The sequence below is a fragment of the Ornithorhynchus anatinus genome, chromosome 8 (genome assembly GCF_004115215.2).
Source record: "Ornithorhynchus anatinus isolate Pmale09 chromosome 8, mOrnAna1.pri.v4, whole genome shotgun sequence".
In the NCBI taxonomy this organism is placed as follows: Eukaryota; Metazoa; Chordata; class Mammalia; order Monotremata; family Ornithorhynchidae; genus Ornithorhynchus; species Ornithorhynchus anatinus.
Genome location: NC_041735.1, coordinates 36,632,597 through 36,660,264, shown reverse-complemented (window position 1 = coordinate 36,660,264; position 27,668 = coordinate 36,632,597). Strand labels below are relative to the sequence as shown.

General features: G+C 41.6%; 1 protein-coding gene across 1 annotated transcript in view; it reads right to left on the bottom strand.

Annotated features, from left to right (window-relative positions):
- The window catches only part of ULK4 (unc-51 like kinase 4), a 497,317-nt gene that overhangs the window by 196,996 nt on the left and 272,653 nt on the right, over positions 1-27,668 (bottom strand). Inside the window, 1 exon segment of the mRNA XM_029071432.2 lies at positions 4,003-4,108. Coding sequence (XP_028927265.1) covers positions 4,003-4,108 — 106 coding nt within the window.

The window sequence follows — 27,668 nt, the reverse complement described above, 5'->3', positions numbered from 1 at the left end:
TGAGTTGGAGGCAGGGGTCAATGGCCCCACTTGCCAATCTCTCCGTTCCTCAGGCCATGATTACAGTACCATTATTGTGAAGTTTATTTGTAGATTTTACTCCACTCAACCACCTTCATAAATATTTATTTATTGTTTTTAAGCTCACTTTAGGACTGCTTTTCTCTTTTCACCTGTACCATTGTGAAAGCAAAAGCCACACTCGAAAGATTTTAATGAATATTAGTTAAAAATACAAGGTTCTGGGAACTTCAGTATTTAATACAAAATTCTGCCTGAAGGGCACAAAATACTTTTGTTATAGTGGATGATGACTTTTTAACTGAAATTATTACTTACTCTTACTAATGGTTAGCCTGAAAGAGGCAAAATAAACCTGCAGAATCAGTGCATTTGAGTGAATGTTAATTTAATACATTATTTAAAATTTTATTCTTGAGGAAACGTTTCTCACCAAATTATAAAGAATAATGTATTGATGCATAATAGCAAAGTGGTAATAATAATAATAATGAGGGTATTTGTTAAGCACTGTTCTAAGCACTGGGGGGAATACAAGGTGATCAGGTTGTCTCAAGGGTGGCTCACAGTCTTAATCCCCATTTTACAGGTGAGGTCACTGAGGCCCAGTGAAGTGAAGTGACTTGTCCAAAGTCACACAGCTCACAAGTGGCAGAGCCGGGATTAAAACCCATGACCTCTGACTTCCAAGCCCGGGCTCTTTCCACTGAGCCACGCTGGTACCCACTGCAATTTTTTCTGGTTTCTTGGGTAAATATATACAGATAAATGTACAGTTAAATTGGGCTATTATGAGTTGTTGAGAGCATACCTAATTTCTTTAAATGTGCCTTTGGAGACACTCTTATCTACTGGATTGCTTTTGTTTGTCATGTAAATCGATCATTCAGACAGTCACGTTGATAATACAGAAACTTGCATTAATATCCATTATATAAAGGTCAGTGCACATGCACTCAACAGCAGCCCGCTTTTAAATGTTAATAATTCAGTTATTTTTAAAATCTATAAACAAACAAAAGGTCTTTTTGCTACGAATATTTTCCACAAAATCTTTCATTTAAAAATAAAAATGTTCTACACCATTAAAATTGTGCCATGAAGTGAACTTTAAAATTCAGTTTTATGTTAGAGGTAGGTCAATGGCTCTTCGCTTAAAATCTTGATAATGATATATGTAAATAAGCATGGCCAATCATTGAATTGACTCTTTAAAAGTAGTTATAAACAACATTCAAGGGAGTTTTCATACACACATATTCCTTCATTAGTGGAATTTTGCCCCAAATTTTTACAAATTAAATCTCCTCTTTGCATTAGGTGGGGTGGCCCAATGATTAGTCAATGAGAACTGTATTTGATTTTATACAAATGTTTATGAGAAAGGCTTCGTTTAAAATTTATCCATAGAATCAGAGCAATAATAGTCTACTTCCTTGCTTTTACACACATGATGTATGACCCTTCAAGCCAGTAAACCTATCCTTATTAAAGTTCTCTGGGTAGAACAGACATCAGTACATATAAATAAAATTACAGAGATGTTCTTAAGGGCTGTGGGGCTACGGGGGAAGGGGAGAAGAGCAAAGGGAGCAAGTCGGAGTGACGCAGAAGGGAGTGGGAGATGAAGAAAAGTAGGGCTGGGAAGGCCTCTCGGAGGAGATGTGTCTTCAGTAAGCCTTTGAATCATGGGAGAGTAATTGTCTGCCGGATTTGAGGGAGGGTGTTCCAGGCCAGGGGCAGGACATTCATTCATTCAATCGTATTTATTGAGCACTTACTGTGTGCAGAGCACTGTACTAAGTGCTTGGAAAGCATAATTTGGCAACAAATAGAGACAATCCCTACCCAACGACTGGCTCACGGTCTAGAAGGACGGGCTCCCAGTCGAGACGTGTCAGGGGTCAGCAGTGAGACAGACGAGATCGGGGCACAGTGAAAGGTTAGCACTAGAGGAGCAAAGTGTGCAGACCGGGTTGTAGAAGGAGAGAGGTGAGGTAGGAGGGGGCAAGGTGATGGAGTGTTTTAAAGCCAATGGTGAGGAGTTATGTGATACGGGGGTGGATGGGCCACCATTGGAGATTTCCGAGGAGTGGGGTAAAATGTCCTGAATGTTTCTGTAAAAAGATGATCCAGGTAGCGGAGTAAAGTATGGACTGGAGTGAGGAGAGACAGGAGGTTGGGAGGTCAGCAAGGAGGCTGATGCAGTAATTTAGGAGGGTTAGGATGAGTGATTGTATTAGGGTGGTAGTAGTTTGGAGAGAGAGAAAAGGGAGGACTGACAGGATTTGGTGACGGATTGAATATGTGGGTTGAATGAGAGAGAGGAATCAAGGATAATGCCCAGGTCAGAGGCTTGTGAGATGGGAAGGATGGTGGTGTCACCTACGGTAATGGGAAAGATAGGAAGAGGATAGGGTTTGGGTGGGAAGATAAGAAGCTCTGCTTTGGACATGTTAAACTTGAGGTCACGGGAGGACATCCAAGCAGAGATGTCTTGAAGGCACCCTGCTCGCAGCGCCAGAGATCATGAGTTTGAATCCCAGCTCTGCCACTTGTCAGCTGTGTGACTGTGGGCAAGTCACTTAACTTCTCTGGGCCTCAGTTACCTCATCTGTAAAATGAGGATTAAGACTGTGAGCCCCATGTGGGACAACCTGATTCCCCTGTGTCTCCCCCAGCGCTTAGAACAGTGCTCTGCACATAGTAAGCGCTTAACAAATACCAACATTATTGAAGACAGGAAGAGATGTGAGCCTGGAGAAAGAGAGAACGGGGAGGAGATATAGATCTGGGTATCATCTGCGTAGAAATGGTAGTTGAAGCCATGGGAGCAAATGAATTCTCCATGGGAGTGAGTATAGATGGAGAATAGAAGAGGACCCAGAACTGAACCTTGAGGACTCCCACATTTAGGGGGTGGGAGGCAAAGGAGGAGCCCTTGAAGGAGACTGAGAATGAATGGCCAGAGACATGAGGAGAACCAAGAGATGACAGAGTCAGTGAAACACAGGTTGGATAACATTTCCAGGCGAAGGGGGTGGTCCACAGTGTTGAAAGCTGCCAAGAGGTGGAGGAGGATTAGGATGGAGTAGAGTCCGTTGGATTTGGCAAGAGATCTTAGGTGACTTTTAAGAGGGTGGTTTCTGTGGACTGAAGGGGACAAAAGCCAGATTGGAGGGGGTCCAGGAGAGAATTGAAGGAGAGGAATTTAAGACAACAGGTGTAGATGACTCACTCAAGGCGTTTGGGGAGGAATGGTAGGAGGGAGATGGGGTGATAACTAGAGGGAGCTCTGGGATCAAAGTGGGGGCATTTAGAATAGAGGAGACATGGCACGTTTGAAGGCAGTGGGGAAGAAGCCATTGGAAAGAAAACAGTTGAAGATGGCTGGGGAAGGGAGGGAAGAAGGGAAGGGGTGAGAGTTTTCATAAGGTGCGAAGGAATGGGGTCTGATGCGCATGTGAAAGGGGTGGCATTTGTTCTCATCTCAGTAAGGGCAGGGAAAAATCTGTTTACCATCCTCCCAATAGTGGCTTTTCACATACTTTACCTCTGTTTACTAAGTCACCTCTCAGCCCTTTCTCTCTCTATTTTAAATAATTAGAAGACTGGAAGATTTGACAGGGTAAAGATTTGGAATTAAGCCCATCCTTAAGCTCTGAAACCTCTCCAAGTCCCATAGATCATTCTAAGTTTAAAGCTGAGTAGCTTTCCAGTACCCAAAGAACCCCAATTAGGCCTGAGCAGTTAATTCTAAAAAGGACAGAGTAGATTTAATTCAGAAACAATATAATATGGAGAAATCAGAAATGAAGATCAATGTCAACGGTGAAGTTAACTGCAGTCAATATGTCAACAAAGAGATAAAATTTTATCTCAAAATCAGGACAGTGACTAGGATAGTTTAAGCAACTGAAGATCAAATTCTGAAATAGAATCGGAGGAATGAGGCAGAGATCAACGATAAGGAATTCTTACCTTGTTTATAAAGTAACTTCATTTTCAAATCTTTTGAAGCAATCAAATTTCTGAGTAAGGCGATGACATTCCACATCGTATTACCCAGCACACTGTTCTGGTGTTTCTGCAATAGATAATCATTAGCGTCATGATCATGCTCACTCAAATCATGTTACTAAGAAAGATGAATGAGCAAATGTTCATGCCCAACATTTTTTCCCTTTCACAGTTAAATTACAGCCTTTGAAACTTAATGAGCCAGTTTTTCCCAGGTGCTTGACTCTCATCCTAGTGCAAAGTTACACTCTCTGGCCACTGTAGGACTACCCTGGAGAAAACACTAGCACCATAGGCTGCCCCACAGAACACTCTGGGGCTTAGAACTGGTTTGGGTGGTCTGGGCTTTCTCAGCTCCTACTTGGCCAGGGAGTTGGGTGCTGGGAGTACAGTGAGGAAAGGTAGTTAGTAGGTGGGAAGCAGTGTGGCTCAGTGGAAAAGAGCCTGGGCTTCAGAGTCAGAGGTCATGAGTTCGACTCCCGGCTCTGCCACTTGTCAGCTGTGTGACTGTGGGCAAGTCACTTAACTTCTCTGTGCCTCAGTTACCTCATCTGTAAAATGGGGATTAACTGTGAGCCTCAGGTAGGACAACTTGATTACCCTGTATCTACCCCAGCGCTTAGAACAGTGCTCTGCACATAGTAAGCGCTTAACAAATACCAACATTGTTATATTCAGCCACTGTCTCAGTGCATTCACACATACCCAGAAATGAATCCCTGTTGCAACAGAAAAGAAGGAGCATATGAATGACTGCACTTCACCTGCAGACCCTTACTGACCTTGGCCTGTGTTTGGTTTTTTTAAAAATGTATTTGTGAAGTGCTGACAATGTGCCAGGGACTGTACTAAGCATTGGGTTAGATACAGGTTAATCAAGTTTCCCTCTGCTCCCCTTACCCACCCCCCCTTCACCTCTCCGCCGCTAAACCCTCTTCTCCCCCCTCTCCCTCTGCTCCTCCCCCTCTCCCGTCCCATCCCCTCGGCACTGTACTCGTCCGCTCAACTGTATATATCTTCATCACCCTGTTTATTTTGTTTAATGAGATGTACATCACCCTGATTCTATTTATTTGCTATTGTTTTAATGAGATGTTCTTCCCCTTGACTCTATTTATTGCCATTTTTCTTGTCTGTCCGTCTCCCCCGATTAGACTGTAAGCCCGTCAGAGGGCAGGGACTGTCTCTATCTGTTGCCGATTTGTACATTCCAGGCGCTTAGTACAGTGCTCTGCACATAGTAAGCGTTCAATAAATACTATTGAATGAAAGATAGACACAGTCCCTGTCCCTCATAGGATTTACAGTATTAATCCCTGTTTAACAAGGAGGTAGCCGAGGCACAGAGAAGTGAAGTGACCTGCCTAAGGTCATACAGCAGACAAGTGGCAGAGGCGAGGTTAGACTCCCAGGCCCGTGCTCTTCCACTAGGTCACGCTGCTTGGCCCCGCCAGTGCTGGGACTCAGCTGGGGCCAAATTCTTCCAGACCCAAGCAGAGCTCAATGCTGCTGCAGTGCATCACAGATGAATGTCCTTGAGACAATCATCCAGAAGCTGCTTTATGCAAATGACGGTACCCTAGAGGCACGTACAAGAGAAGGCCTGCAGATGATTATAAGCCACTTTGCAGTGTCAGCACTCACGGCCCGAGGAAAGTAAAGTTAAGAATAATGTCCATCTGGAAAACTCTACAAATGACCAATGACTTTTCATCAGCACACAGAACTGAATTTGGCCAGTAAATTCTGCCTGTCACTAAATTCTGCTACCTAGGTCAGTTTGGCCAAACACAGTCTGCATCTAGCATAGTAATTGAATAAACAAGTGAAAATCCAAATAACAATGTACATTTATAGGTAGATGCTGATAGGAAATAAAATGAAGTAGGTAAGTGCTATGGCTCTAGAGAAGCAATGTGGTCTAGTGGAAACAACACAGGCCTGGTAGTCAGAAGGATCTGGGTTTTAATCCCAGCTCCACTACTTGTCTGCTGTCTGACCTTGGGTAAGTCATTTCACTTCTCTGTGCCTCACTTACCTCATCTGTAAAATGGGGATTAAGAAGGTGAGCCTCATGTGGGAGATGGCCTGTGGCCAACCTTCTATCTACCCCCATGTTTAGTACAATGCCTGGCACATAGTAAGTGCTTAACAAATAACATTAAAAAAAGTTGACTATACTGAGCCAAAGACTCATATCCCACCTTGATTACTTCATCCTCACTCCCTTGCCCAACCATCTCCACATAAAACAAAAACTCCTTACTATAGACTTTAAGGCACTCATCAGCTTTCCCAGTGCTACACGTACCTCACCAATCTCCCACTACAAACCAGGCCACACACTTCACTCCTCTAACATGGCCTAGTGGAAAGAGCACAGGCCTGGGAGTCAGAAGATCATGGGTTCTAATCCTGACTCCGCCACTTCTCTGCTGTGTGAACTTGGGCAAGTTACTTAACTTCTCTGTGCCTCAGTTCCCTCATCTGTAAAAAGGGCATTAAGACTGTGAGCCCTACGTGGGACAGGGAGTGTGTCCAACCTGATTATCTTGTATCTACCCCAGTGCTTAGAACAGTACCTGGCATATAGTAGGCACTTAAATACCACAATTATTATTATTATTATTCACTCTACCTTGATCTTTTAAATGGTATTTGTTGAGAGATTACTATATGCCAGGCAATGTACTAAGCGCTAGGGTAGACACAAGCTAATCAGGTTGGACACAGTCCATGTCCTGCATGGGGCTCAAGGTCTTAATTCCCATTTTACACGTGAGGTAACTGAGGCCCAGAGAAAAAGTGACTTGCTCAAGGTCACACAGCAGACAAGTGGCAGTGCAGGGATTAGAACCCTGGTCCTTCTGACTCCTAGGCTCACGCTTTATCCATTTGGACATGTTCCTTCTAATCTGTCTTGAGCTCACCCTGATCTCATCAGTTTTGCTGCCAACCCCTAGCCCATGTCCTCCTTTTGGCCTGGAAGACCCTCCATCTTCAAATCTGTCAGAAGACCACTCTCCTCATGTTCAGAGCCCTACTAAAATCATACATCCTCCAAGAGCCCTTCCCTGACTAATCCCTTACTTCTCCATCCAATTTGCTCTCCTCTCTGTGTTCTCTATGCTCTTGGGTATTTACCCCTTAAACACTTGGATACTCATCCCACTCCCTAACCCAACAGCACTTATGAACATATCCTTTAACTCTGTCATTTCCCCCCATCTGTAATTTATTTTAATATCTGCTTCCCCCTTTAAACTGTGAGCTCCTTGTGGGTATTGATCATGTCTACCAATTCCACTGTACTCTCCTAAGTGCTTAGTACAGTGATCTGCAGACAGTAAGCCCTCATTAAATACCACTGATTGACTGATAACTAGGAAGTTATGAATTTTTCAGGGATGCCTTCCTGAAGAAGGTAGCATTTTAGGGTGGCTTCATAGATGGGAAGAGGTGTGGTCTGGAAGATTTGGGGAGGGCAGAGGAAATTACAGATTGGGGGAACAGTATGAGAGAGGAGATGGAGGTGGAAGAGTTGACAGTAAAGTTCAATTAGAAGGTGATCGTGGGAGCAACCAAAGGTGAGAACTGGTAAAGAGATTCAGTATTTAGGAAAGGGATAGATGGCACTTCTGTATATATCTGCAATTTATCTATTTATGTATATTAATGTCTGTCTCCCCATCACGACTGTGAGCTCACTGTGGGCAGGAAGTGTTTCTGTTTGTTATAGTGTACTCTCCCAAGTGCTTAGTAGAGTTCTTTGCACACAGTGAGCAATCAAATGAATGGAGAGCCTTGAAACCAATTTTAAGAAATTTTGGTTGATGTTGAGGGAAATAGGCAACAAGCTGAGCTTTGAAGGGTGGAGAGATGCATACCAAATAAATAAATAAATTACAGATATACATATAAGTGCCATCTATCCCTGTCTTAAGTACTGGATCTCTTTACCCACTACTTTCCAGTTCTCACCCTTGGTTGCTCCCACTATCACCTTCTAATTGAACTCCAGTTTGGCAAACTGTCCTTTAACATGATTTTTCTTCTGTCTATAAATGAGTTTTCTTTGTAGAGGGGGAAAGGTCCTGAAATAATCAAAGACTCTAAAACTGTAACCACCTTCAGCTAGTTCTACTAGTTTAGACCTAGGAGCTGGTGAGCAGAGCTGGACAGGAAAAGTCTGAGCCCACTACAGATACAAATGAAAAGAAACTAGTGACTACCTTCCTTGCCCTGAAATAGTCCTTGTTAACTTCAGTGTGACAACAGCAGGAATCTGCATCTCTACTCTCAGATTTCCTGCCATGTCCAAATGGGAAGAAAATGCCAGAGCCTTCGAGACACAGATGCAGAAAATCTATTTGCTTCCAAGGCCAAAAATGCCTTTGTAGGAGGTGATGGGAGTTTAGGATTCACATCGACTTTGGCTCAAAAAATGCAGATCTAATGCCTGCTTCTAGTTTACATCCAATTACTTCTTTTAAGGCTAGTTTGAAGGGCGATTGATTAATAAGCACCAGGATAGCAGTCCTTGTTATTCCTGACAAAGTAACTAATGATACATAGGGAACCTATTCTTGTAAAAAACAAAAATGTGAAACAAATGAATCTCTCCTCATTTAACATAATGGCATAAGACACTCTTTGCACAATCTCCCATCTCTCAGGGAATAAAAAATTCTCACTGGAGAGATCCATCATTTGATACCTGTCTAAGAGCTCTGTCACATGACACTGCTGCAGTAGTGGTGAGGGCAGAAGAATGACAGGGGAATTAGCAGTTAGGTAGCCTGCGTGATCTCGAGGACAGGTACAAGGGCCTGGGACAGACCCAACCCCTGTTATCCTCATAATTGTTATTATAGTTAAGAGCTTACTATGCATTAAGCACTGTTCTAAGCACTAGGGTAGATATAAATAAATCAGTACAACGTACCACATGGGGCTCTCAGTCTAAGTCAGGGGGAGATCAGGCATTAAATCCCCATTTTACTGATTAAGAAATTAAGGCACAGTGAAGTTAAGCTCCCTCGATTCACCTCTCCCTCAATTCACTGCTCCATTAACCCCACAGCACTTACTTATGTCTTGTCTTATATGCCGGCAAGTCGTTTCCGACCCACAGAGACACCATGGACACATCTCTCACAGAACACCCCAGCCCCATCTGCAATCGTTCTGGTAGTGGATCCAGAGAGTTTTCTTGGTAAAAATACAGAAGTGGTTTACCATTGCCTCCTCTAGGCAGTAAACTTGAGTCTCCGCCCTTCACTCTCTCCCTTGCCGCTTCTTTCCAGTACAGGTGAGTTTTGACTTGTAGCAGATTGCCTTCTACTCCCTAGCCACTGCCCAAGCTAGGAATGGAATGGATATGTCCCTGCTTGACTCTCCCTCCCAAAATCGAGAGTGGTAAAGTACTGGAAACTCTCCAGATGCAACACTGAGAGGGGCAGCACATATTTACATATCTATAATTTATTTATTTATATGGTCTGTCTTTCCCTCTAGACTGTAGGATCATTGTGGGCAGGGAACGAGTCTACCAACTCTGTCATGTTGTTATGTTGCAGTAATAATAATTAGTAATTATGGCATCTGTTAAAAATAATAAGGTTGGTATTTGTTAAATGCTTACTATGTGCCAAGCACTGTTCTAAGTGCTGGGGTGGATACAAGCAAATTGGGTTGGACAAGGTCCCTGTCCCTCGTGAAACTCACAGTCTCAATCCCCATTTTACAGCTGAGATACTTTAGGCACAGAGAAGTGAAGCGACTTGCCCAAGGTCACACAATAGACAAGTGGCAGAGCTGGCATTGGAACCCATGACCTCTGACTCCCAGGGCCAGTGTTCCATCCACTACGTCATGCTGCTTGAATGCTACCAAGCACTTAGTACAGTGCTCTGCATGCAGTAAGCACTCAATAATTACAATTGACTAATTAAGCGACTTGCGGAAGGTTATAATAATAATAATAATAATGTTGGTATTTGTTAAGCGCTCACTATGTGCCGAGCACTGTTCTAAGCGCTGGGGTAGACATAGGGGAAACAGGTTGTCCCACGTGGGGCTCACAGTCTTAATCCCCATTTTACAGATGAGGGAACTGAGGCACAGAGAAGTTTAGTGACTTGCCCATAGTCACACAGCCGACAAGTGGCAGAGCTGGGATTTGAACTCATGAGCCCTGACTCCAAAGCCCGTGCTCTTTCCACTGAGCCACGCTGCTTCTCCGTGGCTAGGTTATGCATCAGGGATTTGGTAGAGCAGGGATTCGAACTCAGGTGCTCTGACTCTCAGGCCCATACTCTTTCCACTAGGGCCACCCTGCTCCTCTGAGCCACCTCTTCCCATACCTGCCATTTCTTGGGGGAAAAAGAAAGAAGATGAGCAATAGGATGGCATGATTTGTCCAGAAACTTGGGCTGTGCAGATAGGAGTTTCTAATAATCAACCACCGATCCTGCTGTGTTAATGAATATTTTACTGCTAATGAATATTTTAATGACCAAATTCACCCTTTTATTACGGCTACACTAATAAAGAAGAGGGCAATTTCAAAGTATACTGTGTCCCTTGTGCACAAAATTAAGGCTATTTAAACTATGCCAATGATTCCTTCTATATAAATCAGTGGCTATGTAAGCCTCTGGTCAAAGTCTTTCAAGTAGGCACTTACACTTATATTAATAGGGCACCATTATGAAACTCAATATACTAAGAGATGCACAATTCTAAACTTCAGTGAATAATATTAAGTAGCTGCAGGAAAGGAAGAAACATGGTTTCCGAAGGAACAAAATAAATACTGTAGGGAACCTATTTACTGCAAGACGATCTCATTAAATAGCTTGGATTTTAGCATTTGCTGATTGTTAAAAGATATTAAATCTGGCTCATCTAAAAGTGTGCACAGATTACCCCAAGATGCCATGAATGGCTGCTGCATTTCATTTTAAAGGTTTATGAAGAAAATACTTAACTTCCGCATAATCCATCAATGAGCAAAGCTGATCTAATTTGTGTGCCCGACACCACAGACTGTGGACATTTAATGAACAGTGCTCTTGACAGCTTTAATAAAACATAGCATTCGCCAGCCGAGATAATTAGAATTGAAGCAGCAAAATTCTAGTGTTTGGCAACATAGATGAAACAACTTCATTAAAATGTACAGCTTCGGCAAATGAAAGGCAGGAAAGCACTGGACCCTGAAGAATCAGCCTTCTCAAAACTAATTGCTTCAGTGCTTAAACAGGACAGCTATGAAATACCAAGGGCATAACAAGGAAAAACGGGTTTTAAAAAAAAGAAATCAGCTTTTCAAAGCGACTTCACTGTATATAGGCCATTAAACTTTTCATTCTATTTTTGAAGGGTTGTGTGTTAATGAAAGATATCACTCAGATTTTTGTTTAAACAAGTTAGGTAAGTTGTTCCAAATTAGCAAGGTGAGAATGCGATTTTCTGAAACAGAGCAGGGTGAAGTACAGCAGTACTACATTCTTTACTGAAGTGGATCGTAAATAATGCCAAATAACAGCCTAAGGATGTATCTGAAAGCCATGTAAACAGTCTACAGATTGGAAAACACCTGCAGCTTGGAGAGGTGGAGTTGTATACTGTTTGTAACGGTACATTGCACAGACATACCTACACAAATACATCAACTTTCATATATGCATTCCTATTCCACACTCTCCCAGGTTTTCATCTGGATGGCACTACAGTAAAGGGTGTGTCCACAAAAGCCACTATATCGGAGCTCAGGCAATAATTTATGATTGACATGGTTAGTTCTAACTAGGATCAACTGTATTTTTTTTTTCATGGAAGCCCAGATTTCAGTCCCAAGCGATGAACTTGGTTTCTCACAGGCTCCACCCAGACTGTCATGCTCATATCTTCAAATCTACTACAGATGAATAGTTGGGTGATAGTAATGAAGGGATTTTTCTTCATTTAATGGCCTCACCGGGGCACATATGTGTTCCTTTTAACACTTCCATTTGCATGGTTCCATTGGAGCAAAGGAGAAATGGATGGAGAAGTGAGAAGAGCCTAAAAATGTGTACAAGTTTATTTTAGGGATGGAGGGCAAAGCGGCCTTTTAGTGCCCTTTGACTGCCACTGGTCATGCAGGGATTGGGTGACAGAACAGGGCTGGTTAAACACAAACGACCGAACCTACTGCAGAAACAACTCAAGCACATATTTTGCTGGCAGTAGGACATACCTTTCCGCTAATAATGACTGGGGCCTGATCAATGTTCTCCCCAAATGACTAGATGCCATAAAGGGGTATGCCACTTTATTTTCTAGGACAAGGTGTAAAAGTATGTAAGAGGTTATCTGTGACACTAAGACACAAGGATAAAAATCTCACCACCTGTCACAATGTCTTCTAACTGAAAGACAACTGAATACTATACCTATGATGTATGTACTTCTGGCCATTTAATTTTACCACTTGAATTTTCCAGCCCTGTCCCTGCACATTATTTATTGTTCTAGCAGGAAGCTACATTTTCAGTTGGCTGCTATCAAGGCCTCATGCCTCAAGGCAAGAGGGGTGGGATGGAGCCAGTAATGCTCCTTGATGAATCAGTTGGCAGAAGCACCGAAGAGTAATGTAGCCAGCACTATTGTCCTCCGAGACTGAGTTCAACCCTTTTATGTGCCTGCCCTGAGTGCTGAAAGACAAGCCAATCTGTTTGGAACACACTCTGCCTGTGCTACTCAGGCTGGTCAGAAAACAGGAGGACAGATGAGAACACTTTTTTACTAGAATGCACAAGTGAAAAACCATGTTCAATAACTGATTGGTTGAAAACCTCTCCGCCCAGAAACACCCTCCCAACAAATGCACCCATTAGGGGTGAGAAAGTAGCTTCCACAACATTACTCATGCATACGTTTCTTTTTGAGACAAGGGTGCATTAAGAAATTCAGTTGCTTTACTTTCAATGGAAATCTGCAACCTCACTCCTCTTCTATTGCCGCTTGTTATTGGTCGAACATTCATAACGAGCCCAAACTGCAGAGGACACACTCCCACATTCCCCCTACACCTTAAAAAATGTAGTTCTTAAAATACAATTACCAAAAAAAGCTGCACTTTTTAAAAACTAGGCTTACCCACTCCCTAAATCCAACCCGTCCGGGTCCCACATTGCCCAGCTCAGTAAGGGCAGGGAGAGGAACAGATAAAAAGTAGCAAAGAGATAATTACAGAAAGAGAAGGGAGGAAAAGGTAAAAAAGGGGAGTGACAGAACCACTGCATCTTCCAAAGCCAAGAAGAATAACAGTACAGATGCTAGTACATTCTAAGGAAGTACATAGAGACTGTGTAATGAGGCAACTAAAATTCAAATAAAAGTATTCATCAGTCATTTTTCATTTCTCCTTTTCCATCTTCTTTAAATCCTCCCTCTTACCAGGTTTCTCTGACAAATGGCCTTGCTCCATGCATGGATAGAAACGATCTTCAGCCCCATTTGATTCAGAAGTTAGAGGACATGGAAAAACAGCAGAGGTCAGATAACCTCAGAGGAGATTCTGACGATTCCTGACTCCCCGGTCAGCTACGTAGAGGTAAATGAGCAACATTAACCGAAAAAATAAATCTGGCTGCAGGGACTGCAGGTCTCTCTCCTCAGAGACAGTTTAGGTCTTGTTCCAAACTTGTCATTACCTCATGTTCCTGTCTGCCAATCAACTCAACCACCAGCAGCTGTGCCACTTTGAAACCCCAGGTAGCTGTCCTTTGGCAGGTGGGACTGATTCTGAAGCCCTGTTGATGAGCCTTGCCCAGGTGGTGGGGGAATGAATTAGAACATTTATCCTGTCCAACTGATATTGCTTCAGAAAATTTATACTAAGATTAGCAGTCAATGGGGCAAAACAAGACGATAACGGACAGTTCATCTACCTCTTTGAAAGCAAAGTTTTCCTTTTATTTTAGATGATATTTGTTGTCTTGATTTTGTTTCTTCTCTCCCTTCCTTTCACTGCTCTACCCTTAGTATTTACTCTGGAACAAACTGGGCTGTACATACAGACCTGCTTCTATCAAAGTACCTGGTTATGGACAGAGTACCTTGGCAGATCCAAGAATATGCCACTTCTGTTTTCAAACAGCATTTAAGATGTTATATTAAGGTTATATTTAAAGATTATCTTTCATAGCTTATAGCTTAATTGGCTGAAGTAAAGACTTGATGAAGATACATTTGATAAAGGGAGGGGTCCTCTTTATTATGTTTTTCAAGTGCTTACTTCAATGTACTGCACCCAGTGGGGACTCAATAAAAGTCATTATCACTCCTAAAGAGTCTTGTAATTGGGAACACAATGTTTAGAGTAGGATCTTTAATCTGTAAATCAGAGATGATGTGGGACTGAGGAAAATAAATGGGTCAAAAAATTTCATAATGAAGGTGTTAATTGTTCAGTAATATTGACTTAAATTTTCGAGAGGGATATGTCAGATTCCTTACTAATAATCTGATTCTATCATTAAAGTTTCATTAATGACCAAATATGTCTTAATAGGAGAACTCACTATTTCAAACTATCTTATTTTACCGAAAGAAGGCACTTTTTTTTTTTTAGAGTTTTAAGGAAGGGGTTTGTTGACAAACCAAAATGGTAATCTGAATAATGACTGAATGAAAACATACATTTAAACACAAATAAAACCCAAATCAACAGAGAAGTCTGAAGAAAAGTCCATTTCTCTTCCTATTAAGGGGGTGTGGCACTCTTGGGCACTTTAATGCTTTATTGGGCACGTGGCCATAAAAGCTGTTTCCCCTGAGAAACAAATGAAGAAAGGTTAGAACCACTGCCACTCATTCTCTTATTCTGGTGGTTTTCATAAAAATAAGATTTTTATTTTATTTTTTTAGAAAACTTCAGGGATTTTTCTAATTCATTTAATCTGGGGGTGGGGTGGGGAGGGGTAGGCATTTTACCTTTGACATAATCTTCCCTTAGAAAGGATCTACTGCTCCTAAATAGTAATACTCTCATGTTCCAAAATTCAACTGTCCAGAGCACTAACAGCAATATTTAGCAGGAGGGCTAAATTTACTGGAAGTCAGCTTGTCACAGCAACTCCACATTGATCACTTCTGTGGCAAACCAGAGGACTCAATGATTCAGAATATCCAGTTATCCAGATTTCCTTAGGTCTCATAGTAAAAGCTTCATTATAAGGAGTGCCTATTGGCATCTTTCTCAAGACAGCTCTCTCGGTAGTAAGGAACTGCTATTATGAGAGGGGGTGAGATTGTTTCAAAAACGGAACGGCAAAACCAAAGAACTTCTCTTCATTTGCTCTGTTTTTCACAAACCATTAGCTAAGTAGCTTTCCCTCTTTGGAGCTGAAAGCAAGGATGCTTCTTACAGCTAGACAGGATTGCACTCAAGCTTTCCAAAGGAGAGAAAGACCAAAAACTATCACAAGTAGGGAGAACTCCCTATGGAGGGCAACAGACTCTAGGGACTAAATAACGTTGGTATTTGTTAAGCGCTTACTATGTGCAGAGCACTGTTCTAAGCACTGGGGTAGATACAGGGTAATCAGGTTGTCCCACGTGAGGCTCACAGTTAATCCCCATTTTACAGATGAGGGAACTGAGGCCCAGAGAAGTTAAGTGACTTGCCCACAGTAACATAGCTGATAAGTGGCAGAGCCAGGATTAGAACCCATGCCCTCTGACTCCCAAGCCGGGGCTCTTTCCACGGAGCCACGCTACACTGCTTTGAGAATCAAGAGATCTGGGTAGTAGACTCTACTGGATGGTCCTGGTCAAATTTATTACCCTCTGTGCTTTTGATTCTTTTTCTGAGAAATAGGACTATTAATGCCTATCTTCCCTACCTCAAAGGAAAACTGTGAGGCTCAAAAATGTGTATACGCGAAGACCGATATTAGACAACTTTCTTGTTAATCTGAGGTGACTGATGAGATTGATGGCTGCTTTTAAGCAGTTTCCCTACCTTCTTTCTAAACATTTCCTTAAGCAACAGTGGAATCAATGCTTCATAATATTGTTCCCTACAGCGGTAGTTTTGGTTCAACTCTTAAGTCTTGTCTGGTGCGGTCAGCCCTTCCGAGTGTCAAGTGAGTTGCTCTTGGGAAAATGGGAAAAACCTCATAATAATGCTGGCTGGCCCCCAGAACCAAACGTTTCCTGAATCTAATAGGATTAATCAGCTTGTTTCAGTAGCAGGGAAGATGCCTTTAAGGGCTTTGCTATCTGACAGATTTCTAAAGGTACCGTGCACACAGTTGGTCATAGTTCAAGTTTTAAAAAGAGAACACACTTTTCTTGTATATTATTCTGATCATGTAACAATTCAGCCATTAGAGTTATGGAAAGCCTGAATGTGGAGTGTTCAAAAATCAATGGCTTAAGGCTGCTTGAAATTTGAAGCACAGGTCTGTAACTCACCGCACTCTTAACATTTTATGCATGACCACACATCTAGAGTTCCAAGTCTCCATACACGGGGACTGTTTTGGTTTATTTAACTTGGAAGACAAGTTGATCATAAAGTTAAAAATGAAATTCAAAAGTCCCAGCCCCAATTTTAGCTAGTTTGCTCAATCTAATTACGTTAGATCTTCATTAATGTTCCCCAGAAATGTTTTCCCATTTTAATCTTTTAATCGCTCTTTGTGGGCAGGGATCACATCTACCAACTCTGTGGAATTGTACTTTCCCAAGTGCTTAGTACACTGTTCTGCACAGAGTAAGCACTCAAATACCATTAATTATTGACTGATTAATTCATCAGTCAATAATCACTCGGGATATGACTTTATATGCCACAAGATCATATGCCCGATGAATGAGCCCACTTTCTTACTAATGTGCTAACCTCACCTAGCTAGTCTCCACCTACCAGAACCCAACCTGCACACTTAACTGCTCTAATGCCAACCTATTCACTATACCTCCATCTCATCTATCTTGCTGCAGACCTCTCGTCCACCTCCTGCCTCTAGCCTGGCATGCCTTCCTTTTCATATCCAACAATTACTCTCCCCACCTTCAAATCCTTTTTGATGGCGCAGCTCCTCCAAGAGGCCTTCCCCATCTAAGCCCTCATTTGCTCTTTTCCCACTCCCTTCTGCATCTCCCTGACTTGCCCCCTTTATTCATCACCCCCAACTCCAGCCCCACAGCACTTATGTACATATACCCAATTTATTTATATTGTCTGTCTCCCCACCCCATCCCCCCACAACATGACTTTACACTTGTTTTGGGGAGGGAATGCATCTGTTTTATAAAATAAGCGCTTAGTACAGTGCCCTGCACAGAGTAAGTGCTCAATAAACACAATTGATTGATCACTAAGTGATGAGGTAGGCAGATAATCAGATCAGACAGAGCCTTTAATCCCACACTCACATTTTGCTTGCATTTAAACAATGGCTAATGTTTTCCCTGAAAAAAATTAGATCATGTCTATTTTATCAAAACACTACTTTATGGGGTAAAATTTTAATGTATTCATGAATATTGCAGGATAAAAAGAGTTTATACCTTTTCATCTCTATATATTAGATTTTTCTGCTACTAGAGATAATTTCAGTCCAAGAATAGGGCTCTCTATAGTACTATCTAAGGCATATTATAATGATTTTAGAAGAGATGATCTTTACAGTTTGGCACGATTACCGAGAGTTCTTGGTTTAACTAAGGTATATGCAAAGAACATTCAGAAATATTCCCCAGAATTTCACAAATGCATATCTGCCCTAGGGGCTTGTAACCTATGCTACACAGAGAATCAAATTCATATAAAATGATGGATGAGTGAATCGCAGAAGGGAGCTAGATCTAGATTTCTTAAAAGAAAGCATTAACAATATCAATTAACGCTTTTCTGATCCTGCAAGAGGCCAGTACGCATGAAAAACTGCAAATGGTGAATAACCAACAAAACCAAACTGCTTATGAATTTGACACAGCCTGGGTGCATTAATAAATATACCTTGACACAAGAAAGTAATTGAAATGCTTGCTAGAAATGAATCTTGAGACTAGTGTGGTCAGCTAATAGCATGCTCTACAGCTTGGTAAATTCTAAAGATCTGAAGTTGTTTGCCTTTCACCAATACAAATACCATTTCTGGCAATATCTCTGCACTTTTCTGGGTACTCCCCAAAGTGGAAAACCTTGCTTGTCATAAGCAGTGCTTCTGAGATGTCCCAGGAGACTCTAAGAAATCTGTTTCTAAGTTGTCTAAGAAGTCCAACTATTGATGCTATGGTGCTACTGTTAATGAGTTGAATATATTATTTTTGTTAAGCCTGGTATACTGAGGCATCTTACCTAGCTTGAATGCTCTCCAATCCCCTCTCAATAAACAGTAGAGCTTGAAGAGTTGGAGTACTTTGGGATTACTGTCCCCTAGGAGAGAATATTATTCATTCAATAGTATTTATTTATTGAGCGCTTACTATGTGCAGAGCACTGTACTAAGCGCTTGGGATGAACAAGTCGGCAACAGATAGAGACAGTCCCTGCCGTTTGAGGGGCTTATTATAAATCCTAGAATTTATAATATTGTGCATGAGAATGAGAATGAACTGTGCATGTTGCTGCCCAGGTGTGGAAGCTTAAGCATTTCAAATAAGCAAAAATAGCTAGGAATAAGTGAAAGGCAGGCTGATAAACTGAGTCAAGGTAGTTTCAATATTGGAGCACCATTTGTCTTTTTAAAATTGTCCTTAAAACCCTATTTTTTCATTATGGCATGTATTATGCTTTTGCTATTCATCAAGTATTGTGTGAAACTCTAGGGCAGGTCTAAGATCATTGGATTAGATACAGTCCTTGATTCTACTAGGATTTACAACTGAAAGAGAAGGCATTTTATCACCAGTCAATGAGTGGTATTTACTGAGTGTTTATGGTGTGCAGAGCAATGTATTAAAGGTTTGGGAGAGTAGGACTGAGTTGGGAGACACACTCCTTGCCCACAAGCAGTTTACTACCCCATTTTACATATGAGAAAATTGAAGCACAGAGAGGACAAGTGACTTGCCCAGGGTCACACAGCAGGTCAGTGGCAGAGCAGGGATTAGAATCCTAGGAATATGTGACTACTCCTATAAAATGTGCCCTTTTAATGGTATGTCCCAATTTTCTCTTCCTCCTGCTGTGAAAAAGTAACCTGAAGATCAATTTCCTGAAATCCTGTAAGTCAGATAATTAGACCCTCAACTGCCGGATGCTTATGGCTCCAGTGGAATTTTTTCCCCACATTTTCAGTTCAATAACTCTTTTAAAGGCCCTCAGTGCAAAACTACTGGAGAGAAAATTAAACTTCTTGGGGTGCTTGTGTTTAAATATCTAGTCAATTGTAAAAGGGAAATGACCAAAATAAATCCCTTTAGTTTACTTTTCTTTTTTAGGAGAAGTTCTTGGCCAGTGTTACCCCAAACCACACAAAACTGAAAGAATATTCATATTAGATAGCAGTTCACAGACGTACTAAAATTTCCACTGAAATTACTATTTAAGAAGAGTGTACAGAGAAATCCACATTTGTAAATTATTTTATAGGAAACGTATTATTATTCAGTAGAAACCTCTAGTCAGAATACACACATCCTGTTCCATTAAGTCACCCTGAAATGTGTCCAAACAAATAAGTGTGGTAATGAGACGGATGACAGATTCAGTAATCAATACCTACTTTTGATGAATTTGGTTTTCATTGCTTCTCCCTTTCCTCACAAAGTAGGGGAACCAAGGGGGCTAGGTAATTCAGAAATGTCACATTCTTCCACTAGAATTAGCAAAAGCGAGAGAGCTGACTGTGGGAACTATTAGGGGAGTCTCATTGCTTTCCATTGCTGGCAAGATCCTACTGGAGGAACCACTGGAAAACATGGTTAACCAGATGTTCACAGAATTTCAATGCAATTTCAGACCACAGGAAGGCACAAAATGGCAGTGACCTTCATTACACACCAGAAGTGTGGGGAACAAGATAAAGCTCTTTACATAGTGTTTGTAGACCTCATAAAATCAATTGACAGCATTGGTAAACTGAGGCTCTGGCAAGTGCTGAAACATTGATTACCCTGAAAAGTTTATCAGCATTCTACAATTATGCTATGATATGATTTGAAGGGAAGACCTTGTCTGATCATTTTCCCATCACCAATGGAGTAAGACAGGGCTGTGCATTACTTCCAGTAAGGTTCAGATTATTTTTCATAGCTGTTCTTAAAATCACAACAGGATTCTAGATACTGGGGTCCGAATATGAGTCTAATCCTCTGGGAAGCTGTATCAACAGACTAAAAGAATCATCTAAAGTTCCTGAATCATTCACGCAAGAACTTTTATAAGCTGAGAACTATGCTCAAGAAGCAAACATACACAAAGATACACAAAAGTTTATGAACCACTTTTTAGAGTCAGAAAAGTGGTACGGCCTGACAGTGAACAAGACGAAATCCAAGATTATGTACCTTGCCGACTTTCAAATGGCCAATCCACTGGCCCAAAAATAACTGAATGCCATCCCTTACTACTACTGCTTGGACAGCCCACTGTCCAGTGATACAAGGACAGACAAAGAGGCAAAAAACAATTAAGGAAACTAATGTTCTTTTGGGTGATGAAGACAAACTGCCACGCCAATATGATACCAAGATTTAGCTCTAATGGAAGATGAAAACACTGGTTGTCATGCCCAATGCTCTAGAACTTGGTAAGACTTGAAAGCACTACAGATACCTCACCTGACTTATAGAGCTGTTGTTTTTAATGGTATTTGTTAAGCTCTATGTGTCACACACTCTACTGAGTTTTGGGGCAGATGCAAGGTTGGACACGGTCCATGTCCCAGATGGAGTTCAACCCCATTTTACAGATGTGGTAACTGATGCACAGATAATTGGAATGACCCGCCCAAGGTCACACAGCAGACAAGTAATGGAGTCGGCTTTAAAATCCTGGTCCGCTGACTCCCAGGCCCATACTCTTTCTACTAAGCAGTGTGGCTCAGTGGAAAGAGCACAGACTTAGGAGTCAGAGGTTACGGGTTCAAATTCCAGCTCCACCACTTGTCAGCTGTGTGACTGTGGGCAAGTCACTTCACTTCTCTGTGCCTCAGTTACCTCATCTGTAAAATGGGGATTAAAATTGTGAGCCCCACGTGGGACAACCTGATCACCCTGTATCTACCCCAGCGCTTAGAACAGTGCTCTGCACATAGTAAGCGCTTAACAAATACCAACATTATTATTATTACTAAGCCACCCTGAGCTCCACAAAGACCACTACATAATGATGACAATGACGTCTATCTCATATTTTAGTGCTGGTAGCTTGCACAGCACTACTTACATTCTCTTCTCCATGTCAGGCATGTTCCTGCAGAAGCCCAGAGGACAATGAGATAACAGATTAGAGCGTAATGAGATTCTTAGATAGTGAGGACCAGGATCTACATCTAATTTTCGCCTGTGTACTTTTTCCTCAACCCTTAGTGCTCTATCCAAGGTAAGTGCTTAATAACTATCTATTCATTTAATCATATTTATTGAGTGCTTACTGTATGCAGAGTACGATACTAAGTGCTTGGGAGAGTACAACACAACAGTACAGACACATTCCCTGCCCACAGTGAGCTTACAATCTTGGGGGTGCCAGGGTGGGAGGAGAGACAGATATGAATACAAAAAAGTGAAATTACAGATATATACATAAATGCCGTGGGGCTGGGATGGGGGGGAAGAGCAAAGGGAGCAAGTCAGGGTGACACAGAAGGGGGTGGGAAATGAGGAAAAGTGGGGCTTAGACTGGAAAAGTCTCTAGGATGAGATGTGCCTTCAATAAGGCTTTGATCGGGGGGGGGAGAGTAATTATCTGTGAGATTTGAAGAGGGAGGGTGCTCCAGGCTGGAGGCAGAATATGGGCTAGGGTTCGGTGGTGAGATAGGTGAGATCGAGGCACAGTGAAAATGTTAGCACTAGAATAGCGAAGTTTGTGTGCTGGTTGGTAGGAGAGAAGTGAGGTGATGTAGGAGGGGGCAAGGTGGAGGAGTGCTTTAAAGCCAATGGTGAGGAGTTTTTGTTGGATGCAGAGGTGGATGGGCAACTACTGGAGTTTTTTGAGGAGCGGGGTAACATGTCCTGAACGTTTTTGTACCAAAATGATCCGGGCAGCGGAGTGAAGTATGGACTCAAGTGGGGAGACACAGGAAGCTGGGAGGTCAACAAGAAGCTGATGCAGTAATCCAGGAGGGACAGGATGAGTGCTTGTATTAAAATGGTAGTAGTTTGGATAGAGAGGAAAGTCCTTCCATTAGTACTTCTAAACAGGTAGGCTTGTGGCATATTTTGGATGTGAACGTTTTTAATAATAATAATAATAATGTTGGTATTTGTTAAGCGCTTACTATGTGCAGAGCTCTGTTCTAAGCACTGGGGTAGGTACAGGGTAATCAGCTTGTCCCACGTGAGGCTTACAGTCTTCATCCCCATTTTACAGATGAGGTAACTGAGGCACAGAGAAGTTAAGTGACCTGCCCACAGTCACACAGCTGAAAAGTGTCAGAGTCGGAATTCAAACCCATGACCTCTGACTCCCAAACCCGTGCTCTTTCCACTGAACCACGCTGCTTCTCTACTCAGGACTCATTTGCTGCTAAAGTGACTGTAGTATGGTGTTGAGGCTGTGCTGTAGTGCCTTGATCAGGTTGATAGCCACCGCAACCCTGCTAACCATGTTGGCCAGCAACTTTTGTTTCCGAATTCCTGCTGGGCCTATCCATCCCCCAAAATGCTCCTGGTGATTCTTTAGTCAAAAATCTTCAACATTGACGGCAAGGCCCCTTTGTCAGAACTGAGACTACAAACCAGGCCAGACTGTTTAAAAAATTGGTATTTGTTTAGAGCTTACTAAGCGTCAAGCACTGTACTAGGTTTGATATAGGTATAGATATAAGCACTGGGTTTGATATAGGTTCATCAGGTTGGACACAGTCCCTCGTCTCAAAAGGAGCTCTCGGTCTAAGTAGGAGGAAAAATGGGTATTAAGTCATTCAATCGTATTTACTGAGGGTTTACTGTGTGTACAAAGCACTTGGGAGAGTACACTATAACAACAGACACTTTCCTGCCTACAACAAGCTCAGAGTCTAGAGGGGAACAGACATTAATATACATGAATAAATAAATTATTAGCAGATGCATACAGATATATACATCTGTACTGTGGCGATGGGAGGGAGGATGAATGAAGGAGCAAGGAAGAGGGGCGCAGAAGGGAGTGGGAGAAGAGGAGAGGAGGGTTTAGGCAGGGAAGGCTTCTTGAAGGAGATGTGCCTTCAATAAGGAAGTTCCCATTTTAGAGAGAAGTAAAGTGACTTGCCCAAGGTCACACAGAAAGCAATTGGCAGAACTGGGGCTAGAATCCAGGCTCTCTGAATCCCAGGCCCCTGCTCTTTCCACTAGGCCAACAAGGCCTTGATTCCCAGGCAATGCTCTGTCCACTGAATCTAAAGCAAGGCTTGCCATATAATGCTGGTCATCAAAGACTGTGATAAGAGCACAAAGAACAAAGTCCTTAATCACAGTCAGTCAACCATGGCTGCAGAGATGCTCATCACCTCCCACTTCTGCTGGATGAGTCACCTAAGATAAATGGGGAGACACTGTTGGCGGCTGTGGGCTAGTGTTTTTTGCTAGCAACAGAATGGATAATAGCAGAAAACTAAAGGGCTGCCATATGTTCGAAATGAGGAGACTAAAAAGAGGATAGAAAATAATCGTTCGGGACCTCAAACCAGGTGGCATAGTTGTGGGTGACTGGGAGAAAGCAATAGAACACAATTCAGCCTGGGAGAGTACAATCAGAAAACGGGGTGACTACTTTAAAACACCTGTTTGGGGAAGATTGTGATCCAAAGAGAAATAGAAGTGGCACAAGATGTTGAAGGAAGAAAATGCCACAGAGTGAAATCGGGCAGTCTTCATTTGTCCATGATATAGGAAAGACTAGTCTGTCGCTCCTTAGACTCATTGGCCACAAGCACCCACTGATTTTTTAAAAATCTCAGTATTGTCATCTTTGAACCTGAAAGGCTGTTACATTCAGATATTCTTGGAAGTCCCTCATATATGATTATGTGGGTATCCTTCCCACCTCCAAGAGAAGACAGAACAGTTCATTCTGCAACACAATACATGCAAGTTTTTTGTTGGTTTTTTTTTTTTACATACTCCAGAGATGCAAAAAAACTAATTTTCTAACTGCAGCATAAAGCCCGCAGTTGGGGAAAACGTGTCACAGCTACAACCTACTTCAGATCACACCCATGAAAAGGACACATCTGACATCTGGGTGGGATTTTTTAAAATATTCAGATCCCCCACCAAGTCTCTGTGTTTCTCCCTTCTATGTCCCTTCCATAATATTGTTACAATATTTCAGTTTTCCAGAAACACTCCCACATTATGCCAGACTGATTTGCTTTCCTTTAAAGGGTAAACTACATCACAAAGATTTGGCAGTTTGCACCCCTTCTTTCAGATCACCAGGAGGCCACAATGAATTATTGACTCAAGGAAGCAAATAACCCTCTCATGCTCTAAAAAGTCTCTCTCACTTCCCAAGGTGCATAATTTACTCTCAGTTTGTACCTGGCTCTTTTTTTTTCTAAAAATGGCAAAGCCTTAAACTGTGGGATTTTCAATTTCCCTAATCATCTTTAAATATAGCAGCATTTAGAAGAGTTAGAAATCAATGTAATGATTCCAATGAATAAGACACAATATCCTCGTGACGCCCTTTTATATTGTAATTTCAGAGAAGTTGCTAAAGGAATTCAATGTTCTTGGCCTCCAACTGGACGAGAAGCTAAAACTTAAATATGATTTTTCAACTTCTAGATTCCTTAAGAGAAAGCCATTTCTAAACTTAAATTACAGATGAAAAGAGGTTAAGCAGATTATCATTTACCAGGTGCTTTGGGGTGTGGCCATCCTGCAGGCAGAGCGAAAGATTCCATTTCCTAATCCACCTTCCAATCCTATAATTTTACAACACACTGAGCTTCGTGGTGGACCAAAGAATCAAACGTGTCTTTCCTGATTGCTGATATTTGACAATGTTCTAGTCTGTGGAACTTATCTCATGGTTGTATTTGATGATCATTACAGTTTAAAAAGTGAGGGGAGAAAGAAGAAAATATCTGAAAGATGGGTGAAAGGCAGCAATAACATCCAGGAAAAATGAAAGGGTGGTCTATTATTAGCTATTTTCATTTGCTAATGGAACTTACAACTCTCACTATCCTCTCCTAGGTAGGTAAGTTTCTCTGAACGGCTTTGTGGCAGGGAGCCGAAATGAGGTCTCCGAAAGGATAATGTACCTTTAATGATTGAAATAGTAAGGAAATTAAATCTAATCATGTTCCATTAAGCTTACTTCAGGTCCTATTTTCACGAAATTATTTTATTATGATTCCCTACTGTCTATTGAAATAACCTTTTACAGCAATTTGATTCTCTACCATAAACAAGTCTCGTTTTTTACAATAAAGCCCCCCGGGATTAGGGGAAAGAGATGGACAATCTAAAATTTTGCCCATCTTGCAGCCATGAAGGAAGCCATTCACATAGATGAAGATGGTGTTTTGCTATTTGTATTGAAATCATTAAGCCATAATTAGAATCTTATTCACTAGTAATAGAGCATCTGCTATGGAGATGACATTCAACCAGTAAGCATCTTGTGTTCCAGCTTTAATAGCAAGGGCAGCAGTAATAATCCCTACTTGATTCTCTGGAGAGTCCTACATTAAATGGACTGCATTAGACAACTTCTCTTTCCTGATTCATATTCTCTTCCTTTGCCCTCCCTCTTTTTTTAATGGAATCCTATTCAGGCCTAGAGTGTTTTCAGAGACTCCATTGTTACTGATCAAAACAGCTAGTCTTTTTCTTTCAGCAATATGCTCCTGCAATGCCATCCAGATGTGAATCCTGAAGATAGCTACGTGTGGTGAATGTAGAAAAACATCCAAGAAATTGTCACAGAACACACAGATGCGAAACATCACACAGTAGAGTAACAAGCGAATTGGGTTGTAATCCTTAGCTCTCTGTAGGAACAGAAGGAACTGTCAATATACGGAGATGTCATTTTAGAAATCTCTTCTACTCAGTCTATTTGCTTCCCGAAGCGTCAAGATGAAAATGTTTCTGGGCTGAAAAGATGACCACACAAATAGCTCCAAAGCCCTATCTCTGAGCACACTTAAAAGTCTAGTTCAAGCCTCACCACAACAGTCTAAGGATACGTGAAGCTATAAAAACACAATTTATGGGGAATTTGGGGATCATTAAGTATGGCCACTTATGGCGAATGGTACACAGAGAGTGTTCAGAATATGATTGTTATAATGACTGGTCAAAATAAGTGTTCCTGCAAATATTAAAAGTTTGGAAAAGGAAAGGCAGTAAACTAAAGCAATAAAGAATGTGCTTAGACCTTAGTAGGTTTAGTCCTTAAATAAATTACATAATTTATTATGTATTATTTATTTACATAGAATCAGGAAGGAGGTCAGAGAATGTGGGTTCTAATCTCAGCTCAGTCACTTGTCTGCTGTGTGACTTTGGGAAAGTGACTTCACTTCTCTGGGTCTCAGTTAACTCATCTGTAAAATGGGGATTCAATTCTCATTCTCTCCATTACTTAGTCTTTGTGCCCCATGGGGACCGGAATTGTGTCTGACCTGATTAGCTTGTATCTACTCTGGTGCTTAAAAACAGTGCTTTACACAAAGTAAGTGCTTAATAAATGCCATTACATAAGAAAACATCATTGTTTTAATTGACTAAAGAGTAAATTTAATAAATGAATATAATTAAGGTCTCCCAGATTTAAATTCCCAACAGTAATTGGAAGGTCAAATGGGACCATGGAGAGTTTATGAATAGACTCCAAACTCCATACTGAAAATCATTCAGCTTTCTCTAAACCAAAGAAAGCTAGCAGATTAAAGTAATATGGCATCCAACTCTGAGAGTGAAAGTAGAGGTAGAATACATAGCCGGTGGTCCAGTGGGAGTAAGCTCGTTGTGAACAGGGAATGCATCTATCAACTTTAATATAGCATACTCTTCCAAGTGCTTAGTAGAGTGCTCTGAACACAGTAAGCATTCAACAAATATGATAAATTGACTGAGCGGCTGAGGTGTGTGCTGTAGAATAAGTAACAGCAGCAAGGCAGCACACCACAACTGCATCACTCAGGACACGTTGTTTGGTCTTCTTTGGAACAAGTAGGCCCTAAAAGCAGAGCTTCCAGAAACTGGGGCACCTACTTCTCCCGGATTCATGCATGTCATCATGAAATCAATTATCTCTCATCAAAAGTGCTCCTGCATATTAGCATCAAAGGAAGAAGGGCCAGGACTATTTGAATCACTAGACAGAAGGATTTTCTCAAGGGTTCCCACATGCCAAAATCAAAAAAAGGATCTACCCCTCCCCACCCCCACCAAAAAAAAAAAGGTTCCCACAAAATCATCAAAAGAAAGAACTTGATCATCAAGCAGGGCTC